The 13,321-nt window shown below is 41.5% G+C and overlaps 1 protein-coding gene across 2 annotated transcripts in view; it reads right to left on the bottom strand.

Annotated features, from left to right (window-relative positions):
• Positions 1-13,321, bottom strand: part of LOC134031100 (disintegrin and metalloproteinase domain-containing protein 12) — a 106,273-nt gene that overhangs the window by 86,266 nt on the left and 6,686 nt on the right. For both annotated transcript variants that reach the window (XM_062474599.1, XM_062474600.1), the window contains exons 2-3: positions 3,074-3,195; positions 154-227 (exon numbers count right to left, since the gene is read on the bottom strand). In XM_062474599.1, coding sequence (XP_062330583.1) covers positions 154-227; positions 3,074-3,195 — 196 coding nt within the window. The remainder of the gene's footprint in view (positions 1-153; positions 228-3,073; positions 3,196-13,321) is intronic.

The raw sequence follows: 13,321 nt of genomic DNA, 5'->3' as shown, positions 1-13,321 counted from the left end.
ATTGTCACCAGCATCTCTGCTCTGTGTCACACAGACTGGGCGCGAACCCGGCTTTAGCCCCAGGCACCACATATGTCACCACTTTGTACTTCAGAACGGACCTGTTTCAAAGCCAGCGTTTTATTTAGCCAAAAGCGATGGAGGGACACTTACTCATTTTTCTGCAGCACCAGGACCAGCTGTTCACCTTCTACTTCTATCACTACCTTCAGAGATGAAAGATGAGCCTGGAAACAGAAGAGAGAGAAGAAAAGGAGAGAAAGAGAGACAGAGAGTGGGTTAGAAGGCAGTTGATACACCATGGTATATACAGTGTTTACTGTCACCCTTAAATTAGATTCACACTGCAAGGTGGCCGAAAATAAATCTCTCATTTGACAGAGCAGGAAATGGAAGTTGTGTAAGGGAATTCAGAGGAACATGTTAAATATATTCTAATTCATCCAGTAATAATTTAAATAATTAGAACAAGGCAGGCCCACAGTAGTTTGGGCACACTGTTTTCCAGTAATGAGAGTTGTTTTAAATCCTTCTGAAACTACTGTTAGAACAAGAGGCTCAGGGTATTAGTTTTATATTTATATTTCATTTGACATTAATCCTGACAGAAGCCTAGACTCTCTCAGCACTTGCTTGTCAGAACTCTGCAAGGGGCCGTCTGTGTGCTTTACAGTCATGGAAGGTAGCACTGAATCGTACATCATCTCAGTCTCACAAACAGACAGATAAACATAGACTGTATATGCTTGCACACACACACACACAAAACTAACACACAGTGAAGTTAAGAGTGGGTCAGCAGTCCTGGCCAAGGCCATTACTTCATGGTTACTCCACTCTCTCTGAAGGGGACAACTAGACAGGAAACGCATCACTAAGTTGCACAAGCAGAGATAAAATGGCCACTCATCTCTATCAACCTAATCCTGAAGGACAGGAAAGAAGATTTCCTGAAATTGACAGATTTTTTTGAAGTCATCCCATTGGCAAGAGGAATAAAAATATATTTCAGCATATCAATTTAAACATCATAATCCTGTAGATTGTAGAGAATATTAACAGCACATACCTTTTTTGCTTTCAAGGATCTAAGGAAAACTACTTTTTGCCATTATTTCACAAAATGTCACCATCTTGAATAGACTCAACAATAAAGAGTGGAAACCCAAGTTTTGTTTCAAGTCTGTCTGGCAGCCTTACACACTTTTCTTTTTAATCAATGTCTGGCACTCTTTCCCCACACACAGCCAAGGGATCCCAGGTATCAAACATTTCATTAACATTTTAGCAGGCTGCATCACGTTTCCCAGTCTCACTCTTTCTCAGATGAAGAACACATGTTGGACTGTTTTCTGTGTTGGAAATGTGCTGTATTGAACACTTAGATTAACTCTCAAAACCACAGCTTTGTGGGAGCAAAAATCTTTTTTTCTGCCTGGTCATGTGCTGCTACAATGCCAGAAAGGATTGTGGGCATATATTGATGTGACACACATCTTCATAACATAACATACAGTGACTTCATGAAGTATACTACACCCCTTCACTTTTAGCACATTTGATTGTTGGTCAATTAAATACAATTACAAATAAATGTATCATTTAGATATCATTAATATGAATGAATGATGTATGAATATTCATTCGTACATACAGTACCAGTCAAAAGTTTGGACACATTTTCCCATGGGACTGTATTCAGATTCTTTGTGACCCTCCCCCCCAAAATAAAGTGCATCCTGTTTGCTTTACGTATTCTTCAGATGTGTCTAGAACTTGATTGGAGTCCACCCGTGGCAAATGGAATTGATTAGACATAGTTTACAAAGGCACACACTTGTGTATATCAGGTCCCTCAATTCACACCGCATGTCAGGACAAGAACCAAGTCGTGAAGGGACTCTCTGTAGACCTATGTGATAATATTGTGGCAAGGCATAGATCATGGCAAGGGTATGAAACAATTTCTAATGCTTTGAGTGTTCCCAGGAGCACAGTAGCCTCAATAGTTGTGAAATGGAAGAAGGTTGGAACCACCAGGACTCTTCCTAGATGTGGCCCTCCGGCCAAACTGAATATCAAGAGGAAACTTGGTCAGGGAGGTGACCACCCAATGGTCTCTCTAAGAAACGACTCTTGAGTAAAAGCATATCACATCCCGCTTGGAGTTTGCCAAACGGCATTTAACCCTTGTGTTATCTTCGGGTCATTGTGAACCTTTGGGTCATTGTGACCCGAAGGCTGCACAAGGGTTAAAGGACTCTAAGAGCATGAGGAAAACGATTTTCTGATGTGACGAGACAGAAATGTTACTCAGACGCAGAACTCCAAGAGTTATGTCTAAAGAACACCAGGCACTGCTCATCACCTGGCTAACACCATCCCTACGGTGAAGCATGGTGATGGCAGCATCATGGGGGTGCTTTTCAGTGGCAGGGACAGGGAGAATGGGCAGGACTGACGGAAGGATGAATGTATCCATACACAGAGAGGTCCTGGAAGAAAACCTGCTCCAGAATGCACGCAACCTTAGACTGGGGTGACGATTCACCTTTAAGAATGACAATGACCTGAAGCACGCAGCCAAGACAGTGCTGGAGTGGCTTCGAGACTCGGAAGTCTGGGACTGACCTTGGGTAGCCCAGCCAAAATCCAGACTTAAACCCAGTAGAACACCTGTTGAGAAACCTGGAGATGTTCCCAGACACTTCCCATCCAAACTGATGGAGCCTGAGAAGATCTGGTAGGAAGAATGGAATCAACTGGTTCAGGTGTGCAAAGATTATAAAGATGTACCCAAGAAGACTCTTGCTGCCAAAGGGGGCTTCTACAAACTACTAAAGGAAGGATCTGAATACTTGAGATTAATTCAATTTGTAATACATTTGCAATATTTTCTAAAAACATGTTTTCACTACACACGATATAGATAATTGAGTATAGATTAATGGGCTAGAATATTTTTTTTGTCCATTTCCATTTCAAATTCAATCTACAATGCAATAAAATATGCTGAAAGTGGAGGGGAGCTGAAACTGTCTAAAGCCATTAGTCATCACTGTGACTAATTTACCTGTGATTGGTGCAACCTGATTGGTCTCCAATGTTTTCCGACCAATAGGACAGGTACTGTGGTCCCATAGTGTTTTGGCTTGGTCATAGGCTTCTGTTGCGCAGTTGCTCCCAAATATTCCACTGTAAAAAAGAGAAATGATCTTTTAGAACTCAGAGGACTGTAAAACAAGTCTTCACATTGAAAAAAAACTTTATTATTTCTTGGACAGATTTAACATAGGCACTTTAAAATAGTCGACCCTTGTTCCCATTGTGCACCCTTGGAAATAACAGCAGTGTGCAGGGTCTGGCTGTATTAGGAATGGCAACAATATTGTTGCCATTCCTAATACTACTAGTAGCCCAGTAGTAGAACATACACATGTAATGACTGTTATTGTAAATTACAGCATTTCCTGTGGAAGAACGTGCTAAATAACATATCTCACTTGTTGGACGTCCTCAACTAACAATTACTGGCCGACGAGATGAATTTCTTTTCCAAACATAATTTGCCCTTGGTTCTTTGTCCCCCCAAGGCCACCGGTTCACTGGAGTCTACCCCATCCGGGAAGAACCCCTGGATACACCATTAATCTATGCCTTCAAACATCAAGGGATGAGAAGAGAAATTACTGTCTCCATGGAAACAATAACCATCCCTTAGACTCAAGCTGGTGGAGCTGATTTGCATATTTCCTCCAGAGAAGACAGTGAAGTGTGAGCTGCTTGTGTAGGGGTGATAACAATAGGGCGTCCAGGGTGGGCCTAGGTGGATTCCACTTCTGCTTGTTGAGGCCTTGTTCTGCCCAGTGCAACTCCACTCATTCCCATGCTATTATTTGCTGGTTGGACTGTTGAAAGGTATCAAACCATCTGTAGACCTGAGGAGGTCTAGTCGATTATGGACCCCTGAAATCCAATACTGAATGTTCAAGCCTATAGCCTGAGGGTGAAGTGACAGATAGCTGGCTGCTGCCCTGAGTGCTCTGCCACTTAAGGACCATGACAGAACCCTTTATCTAAAAGTCAATCACTGACTCACGCGCAGACTTCACACCCAATTTTGGAGTGGTGAAGGACCATGCTGCTACAGAGCTCTCAGCAATCAGTACGAGGGGTGTTCAACCTGTAGCAAGAGAGACTGGCACCATTTGTCTCAGTGCAAACATTCTAAGTCAAATTTTTGTTTGGTTTTCTCACAAAATCCCTCCTACGACCACTTCCAAACGGCTGGGTGGTTTATTTGTCCAATTGATTTGTACGTGAGCTTTAAACAGTTTGTGTCTGTGGGCTTGGAGGAAGCGTGTTATGCTTCTAGTTTGTCCCCATCACATACTGACCTGTACTGTAATATACTGTATATCATATTTCCACAAAACTAACTCAGCATAAAACTCACTCTGATGGGCTTATCCCTGGCTTCTAGCACCAGGATCCACCTCTATCTCTCTCTGTCCCCCACGACTCATGGGGATACTGCTGAGTCGGCCTTCCTGACTAAGCCCAGCTCTCCTCTGCGCTGTGTTTCCCCTCCCAGCTGTGCTGCCTGACCCTCTGTTCTGCCTCCACTGGTGCTCATCAGCGAACTCCCCAGGCAGAGCGTCCGGAGCCTGGGGGTGAGCACGCAGCCCCCCCTCCCTCAAGGGGCCTGATGAAAACCAAGCAGGGACAGGGGGAGGATAGGGCACCACTGACACACATCAACAAGACAAATACTGAAAATACTACATGCTCCACCGTGGGGGGGGGGGGGGGGGGGTTGGTCTAGGTGTCCTCCCCCCTCCCACACCACCTCTTTTAGAATCACAGGCATGCAATAACGAGGACTGACTGCCGTGTCTAAAACGAGGCGTCCTTTAGCGGCCCCGGCGAGAGCTGCCGTGTGGCCGACAGACCGGAGGAGGGCAGGGGCTGGACGGAGGTCACTGGGTTGATGAGCACTTACACAGATGGAATCACCTTCTCTTTGGTGCTCTTCCGAAATGCCCTATGAAGACGAGATTCACAGATTCATGGATTTGGGTGCCCAATATCAGTGCCTAATTCTGAAACATTTTGTTTGTTGCTAACAAAGCCTGCTGCTTATAAAACACAAATTAATCCAAATAAATCTAATCAAGCAGTGACTCAAACTGGTTTGCGGAACTTCATTTCTATGTTCCAGCGAATTGTTTGTTAAAAGTTGGACAGGATAGGAACTTTTCGAGTGAGAAGGTAAAACCTAGAGGCTCTAGCAGCAGTAAGGAAGCGGTAAAAATGGCTGCAGACGAATGTAAACAGAAGTCTCAATAAAAAATCCTAAGCTTATGATCAGCTCCCTCTGCACTCCAATGCACAAGGAGGACTTGTACAATTTATACCCTTACAAAAAAGAAGTATACTTCAAGTTTAATTTGTAAGTATACTTAAGTATAAAAAGTATACTATTATCATGGTACCTAAAGTATACTAGCAGTGTTCTTATTTATATACTATTTTTGTACTAAGTAAATTTAATTGGCCCACTTTTTAGGTCATTTAGTACACTTTAAAGTAGACTTAGTGTATTTGAAGTTTACTTTTGAATACTGTAAAGTAGCCTGTGTAGTGCACTTTTAGTTTATGAAGCATACTTCCTAAAGTACTTCAAAATATACTTTGGAATACTTTCAAGTGCATTTCAATTAATGTAAGTACTTAAAGAAGTAAACGTAATAAATGTCCATTTACTATGATTTACTATAATATTTATATGTTTAGGGGCCCCTCCAACGCCACCGATCGTGCATCACTTGACGAGAACGGGGGCCCTCTCAAAATGACACCTATTATTAGTTGAAAGAAGCGGGTGTTCTTCTCCACCTTTGAGAAAATGAAGGCTCAATTGCTCTGTTTGAAAATCTCCTCCTTGTGACGTCACAAGGAGGAAGGTTACCTCCCCTCTCTCTGCTTTGCCCGCCCAGAGAATCTGGCCCGCCCATAAGAAACTGAGTTACGACCGTGCAAGTGTTTTTATCCTCGAGAGACATCATGGCTTGCAAATGAACGAAGCATTACATTTGCTCGGTTTGGATGTACAAAGGAAAACAAAAATATTTTTACATTTCCTTCATCCGAGCCTCTGAAGACCCAGTATCTTAATTTTATTTTCTCTGGAAATGCGCCTACACAACTTCTGTTGTAGGCGCATTTGTTTTGTATGTCTGCGCCAAACACTTCAGCCACGACTGTTTCTTCAATTTGAGCTAATACAAAACTGGCCTTGCTGAAATTAAATTCTGGATCAGTACTAACTCTCCTTCGTCCAGCTACTAACCTCGGACAAGTAAGTTAACTAACGCTATATCATTTTGTAGCTTTACTGTATGGTTACCTAGCTTGCTACCCTTAGAATGTGGCTGTAACATTAACTCTGAAGCTAACAGCTGAGTTACTGTCGCTAATGGAAAGGTAGATAGCATCAAGTATGTGTGTGAATACACATGCTGTAACAGGAGTGTTGTACACTTCTTTGTTATTTGGATAACCGTTCTGCTGTTGGTGTTATGGCGCGCGCGATATCCGCCTTTCCCCTCATTGAAATGACTGTACCTCTGCAAACCAGGGTTATCAGATGAGAATGGGCAAATTCAAGGCATCTTACAGCAACGGGGCGACAGCCATTGCGATAAATCTATTGTAAACATTAGCGCATGGTGCCGCCCCTCCGCTCCTCATTAGCATTTAAAGCTACAGACACCAAAACAGCGCGTTCTGAGGAAAGCTCCTTGTGGGACTGCTAGTAGTGGCTGTAATTCTGCACCAAGGCTGAATTTCGGGAAAGAGACTTCTGATACAGTATTAGGGGACCACTAAGGCCTATATAAAAGCATCCAAAAACAGCATGTCATGTCACCTTTAAGGTGCTTATTCGAGTTCTAGCTACGTAACCAAGGTAACTTATACTTCGGAACTAGCCTGATCCGTGTCAGGCTAAAAGTAAAGCTAAACTAAAATGTGTTGCAAATAATTTCAAACAGGCGGAAACAGAATCTCAAAAGACAGTTCCGTCCAGTAAATTCCTGCGCGCAAAGCACTTTAGTCCGTGTTCGGAAACGTAAATTCAAACTTTTTGAAGTGCAGACATTAACGATTTACGTGTTTACTTCATCTCCAGAAAATATATGAATTTAAATAAACAAGTTAAAAAATAATGTCACTTTAACTGTTTTCAAAAGCCATTGGTTATTGACATGAGGCCTTAGAAACTAAGCAAAGCGTCTAAGCAAGTTACAATCAATTGGCGTATCCATTCTTTGACAACCCTGTGGTGGATGAAGGTGCTCAGATTATACAAAGAGCGATTATCCCACCAGCCCCAAGGGTCTTCAGAGACAGAAGTAATGCTTCCCTGACCAGTATCTGTGGAAGAAGTATAGGTTCAGCAGGCCCAGCATAGTTTATCTAGATAGATTTAATTGTCATTCTTAAAAAAATAAATACATAAATATATATATAAAATAACACTTTAGCAACTCTTAAGGATGGCAATGAACACAAGAGCAGCCTACCATCCTTTGAAGAAAGTAATAGAAAGGAGAGTAGTACACTATAATAGTGGAAAGGAGAGTAGTAGACTGCAGTCTATGTAGGTAGGCCTAAACTATGTAGTCTGCTGGAATCACACACAAGGAAGCAAACTCACTGTAGCCAAGCCTTGACACTGTTCAGTCTGTCTGCATCTCTGTGTGTCTTTGCATGTGGGACATTTTTGAATGGGCAACTATGCCAGGAAATATGAAAGGTATACCTTGCTCCAAAACAGACTTTTTATTCAATTGTATAATTGTATTTTAATTGTTTAAAGTAGCCTATATGTTGACAAGCCTCTATATTACCTCTCATTCTGGCTTCCCCAATATTATAGGTGCAATATACTGTCCCCATGGATGTATCCAGGCCCACTGGAAGACTCAGGGGATGACTGTCTGGTGCTCCCATGGTTGAAAAAGCGTTTCTAAAATGCTCTCTAGAGTGGCAAAAATGAGACCAAGTGCCCTACTGTCTGCCATTCACATTGTGAAATATGCTTGAGTGCCCAGGGTGCCCCTTAACGCAATAAATGATAGCGTGCCCTCTATAAATTTCAAAACATGTCTTAATGAGTTCCTTTATAGTAGAGAAAATGTGATGCAGTACCCTATAAGGTGCCCTTACAATGGTCTATATTTGACTGTTCCCGTGCCCCTACTTCCAATGGAAAAGGGTTCTGTTATGAAGTGCCCTTTATGCTACCCCAACATGACAGTGTCCCAAATGGTGCCCTTTCCAAAGAAGACGAATAGATGCTGTGCCCAACAGTCTCCCCTACAATGTGCCCACTAGGGCATGCTTTCCCAAAGTGAGGCTGTGACGACACTTGGGGTGTCGTCCCATTCCCATTGTTACACTGGTGAGAGCCCATGTTGTGCAGTAGCAGCCCTTTTCATTTTTCTGCCCCTGACCTTCAAACAGCCAGTCTGCCACTGTCCAAGCCCCCTCTGGATCTGTGGAGGCATACTATGTTAATTGGAAATCTGGAAATATGGGGCAGCTGTCCATACACTGTCAGCCAGAATAGTAATAATTGGATTTGGATTAAATATGCACGTGTAATATAACTAGAGAGGGTACAATTTCTGGGGAAATTGTAGGGTGTGCTTGCTTGCGTCGGTTGCACAGGGGTCCGTTTTTGAATGACATTTTTACAACTGATATTTCTGTATATTTTATATAAAAATGCATACTTATTATTTATAAAGATTACATAGATTTAAAAGCATTTGCTGCTCATTTACAACTGAAAATACGAGTGAAGTGTAGAATGAAATAGATGTCTTCTCATTTCCCCTGCAAGAGGCAGCCTCATCGTTGAATCAAAACGAATACATTTGTCAGACCGGTGTAAAAATTGACCTAATCTCTATGACTTAAACGTCATTTTAAGTTTTTCCCTTCTCATGATATTTTCAGGCATTTAGCCTACTCATTGCATTCATTCATTAATAAAAAAAAACCTTTGAAGATTATTCTACGACGTTACCCGGCAGTAGAAGATGGAATCGCGATTCAAACAGTACCATCTTCTAACTGAAAATATGCCCCCAAAAACGTAAATAAGCTTGACATTTATTTAGTGGAAAATCGCTTTCATAAAAAGCTCACTGGTAGCGATCATTGTCAGTAACAACGAAAAGTGCGATATAGCCCTGTGTGGAGAAGCTGCTCCGGTAAATTGTACTACTACGGTACAGTACTAGACTACTGCTGTGTTCGTCTTGAGCTACGGAGACCCCCTTGGCTGTGATTGGTCAGTATTAAGAATCGCTTGCATCAGGGGCGGGGTTGCCGGGATAAACAGGACGAACAGAATCCTTTGACCGCCATTGCTGTAAGTTTTTACAATTCATATTTCAGCTAAACAGTACATGTAAATCAGCATCTGAATTAAAATGTGACGAGAAATGGGCAGTGTAGTTGCTGAAAATGTGCGTATTTTATTGATGAAACGGCTAATTTGTAAATTTGCTCCGACTTCTCGATAACCTAGGTAAATAAACACTCCACGACGATTTACAAAAAACCGTTGCGCCACCTACTCTTCTGGCGGTGAATTGTTCAGCACCCACAGCCTACGGAGAACCATAAACGCAGTCTATCCATCCGTATCCGTGCGTATCCGTGCGCCCGCCCATCCGTAAACGGAGACGCAGAAGCATATTGCGGCCTTAAGCGCGACTTGCGTTAGCGACGTTGATGGAACACCCCCATGGTTACAATGGTAAACCAGCACAACAATGACAATTTACCAAGCAACAAAACACTACATTCTAAGCAGACACAATAAAAAAACTAAATTCATGAAGTTACATTTGTATTTCGAACAAACTGCACATTTATCAGCACATTTTCACACTATTTACCGCCTTCCATCATGGGAATTGACCAGCCATTTTTTCACGTTGTTATTTCGTTCTTAAGTCAGTTTGACAGTATAACCTTCAAATGCATAATGCAACCCTTCTGTCTGCTACTTTTTCAAGTAGTTTTTTCGTTTTTCCATTAATACTCCAATTGATAATTATTAGTATCGTGTAAGAGTATTTTAATGTACTTTAAAAGTTTTTTGACTGTTTTTGCTGTATAATAAAGGAAACGTAGCCTACATCCTACTCCAGAAGAAATGTATACAATTTTTTGTTTTTAAGTATACTTATTATAAGTACATCAAAAGTGAACTATTTTCTAAGTATACTTCTTATAAGTATATCAAAAGTGAACTATTTTCTAACTATACTTCTTAAAAGTATATCAAAAGTGAACTATTTTCTAAGCATACTTCTTAAAAGTATATCAAAAGTGAACTAAAAGTGCCCCCGATCTATGTTTTTTTTTTTTTTTTTATAATTTCTCTTTGCAACAAAACGTTGATTGTATCCATGGTAGACACTTTTACTAAATATATATAGGCCTACATTTTCCGAAATATTTTTGTCACCCTGATGCTGCTGATTTCGTAGGCTACTATGTACCGTGAGCTGAGCATGGAAAAACATGAACTAAACACACACAGCATCCTACCATTTCTCATTGACAACGACATGGACCGTGCTTTCCCCAACCTTGCCATTCTCTATCGCATTTACTTGACAATTCCGATAAGCAGTTCTATGGCAGAGAGGACGTTCAGCCGTCTGAAAGAGTTTCTTGCAATCAAGCATGGGAGAGGAGCGTCTGTCCAACTTAGCACTGCTGTGCATCGAGCAGGGGCGGTTTTAGGCACGGGCGGACCGGGCAGCCGCCGGGGCGGCATTTTTTCATGTCACGTGGGGGGTGCACGAGCATAAAATAAATAAATAAAAATCTCTGCGCCGCAAAGCGGTTTTCTCTTTTCTATAATTTCACTGTGTGGGGAATTGGCAAATTGGCACCCCTTCAGGCAGCTGCAGGCACCCCTGCTTGCTGAGAAGGTGCCGTGCACAGAAGCTGTGTGAAAAAAGGGGAGAGGGACAGACAGCTCATCTGACTGGGTCTCCCAAATGGAACGGACAATTCATAATATTATAAATATAGGCCTAAAGTTCCTGCACATTTTTGTTTTTTTTGCGAAGGGCGTCTCGCCCTGGGTGTAATTCAATGTAGAACCGCCACTGGCATCGAGAGGACGTCGAGATTGACATTAACAAAGTAATCGCCAGATTTGCTAACGATAAGAACAGACAGATGATGATTTAAATAGGCAAGGGCATTTGTTGTGGCCTATGTTTCATGTCCGCATAGCCTATATTCTGCCTTTGTAAAACTAAAGTTAAATAATGTGTTTGTGTTTTGACCTGTGTGTAGGCTATGAGTTTGCTGGTTTTGAATATCCCAATACATGTCAGTTCGGAAAAGAAAATGATTATAGTCTAATGGAATTTGAGTTTAACTGTAGCATGCTGGCTGTAGGTGGCCTACTGCAGTGTGCGTCACGCGTGTGTGTTGCGCACTCGTTTTTTTCATGGGAGCTTGGTTCGCGTGTGTAGCTCGACCCAAATTATTGCTGAAAGAATTGTTATATAGGCCTATGTTTGTTTATTATAAGTTGTCACTGTTAGGATGACTATAGGCTACTGTCTTTATCTTCATTTTGGGGGGCTTATGACCTCTTTGTTGAATTTGAATATCATTTATTTGGTAAATGGACAGATCATTAAACCCATTTTATGCATGGATTTGTGTAGGCCTACAGTATACTGTGTGTGAGAGATTCTAATGAATGCTGAATGCGAGCCAACTGGCCTACATTTTGTTCGCACATTATGGGCTATGATGACTGAACACATTTATTATAGGCTAATATGTGCTGTTCACAATAGAGGTTGCTATTGGTTACTTTTTATTGTTATATTTTATTGCACTGCAAAATATTAATAACAGGGGGCCCCCCAATCAGTTTCCGCCCCCCCTGAGACACATCCCTTGCTCCGCCCCTGGGAGGGTCTATCGCTGTAACGGCCGCCCGCCGCAGTCACTTTCTAGCATGATTCATGTCAGGCAAAACCTGAGCCTCTCTCTTCGCACAATAATGTAAGACTGGACATAACGTAGCTACGTTAGCCTGCTGCTGCTACATAGGCTATTTCTTAGCTTTGGTTCATGTAACGTAGCATGATTATACGTCAATATACTATTCATTGAAGTGGAAGGGTTTTTACCAGAGAATGTCTAATATAGCCTTAAATAGGCTCTGGTTTTACCTTCGAGCTTCACTCGCAGTGCACCGGCGTGAGAATACAAACAATGTCATGTGACTGGGGGCAGAGGGCAACGCTGACGTTATGGTGGCAAAATAAATTAACACAGAACTGGATGATATCGCTATTTAATTTAACTTTACTAATGATGGGCTTATCGTATTGATGCAGCCACAAAAAAATGAAAAAGAGACTGTTTAATTTGATTCCATTTTATATGATGGAATATGCAGAAAGAATTGAATTAGGCTGAAAGGTCTATTGCTTTACAGTGTATTCAGGTTGTGCATCATGTTTTTGAAAAGTAACTAATTAAAGTAATTTTTAAAGTAACTTATTACTCTTGAAAATAAGCAGTCAGTAAAGTAACTGGATTACTTTCTTGGAGGAGTAATCAGTAATTACTTACTATTTCCAAGTAACTTGACCAACACTGAAAAAGTCAATACTTAGTATGGATGGGAGTTGGGAGAGTCCGTTTGAGTGTGTGTGTATGTGTACAGTGTGTGTGTACAGTATGTGTGTACAGTATGTGCATCAATACTTGGGTCGTCAGTGTGAGCATGCCCAAACATGCTTAAGCCTAATAAAATACTATATTCTATACACAAGTAAACTGTCTCTGTCCTCAGTTTATAAAATACACCATATTTATATATGGTGTATTTTTATATGGCTTTTCAATTGTTCAGGAGTTATGACAGGAGGTATTTGAGAGCTGTCGTAAGTCTTTAGTGACTGGTGTCTACACGACGCATCCCACAGTTCACTCCCTCTCACAAGCTGCCACTGTGAGACAAAGCAACACTGTAAGGTTTTATTAAACCCCCGAGTCTGCTTTCCACAACCTAAAACATTTCACTGCCTGACAGGCAACTCTGAAATAACAAATTCATAACGGTCTTTGCTTTTTCACTACAAATGGAATGTTGCTCCTTTCATCCCCATTTGATGAGGCCTTATGAAGGAAGGGGAGGGGGGCAGTGGTGGAATGTAACTAAGTATTTTTACTTCATTACTGTACTTAAGTA

This window comes from Osmerus eperlanus, chromosome 12 (genome assembly GCF_963692335.1).
Source record: "Osmerus eperlanus chromosome 12, fOsmEpe2.1, whole genome shotgun sequence".
NCBI classification, from domain to species: domain Eukaryota; kingdom Metazoa; phylum Chordata; class Actinopteri; order Osmeriformes; family Osmeridae; genus Osmerus; species Osmerus eperlanus.
Note: the sequence above shows the minus strand (reverse complement) of the source record. Positions and strands in the feature narration are given on the sequence as shown.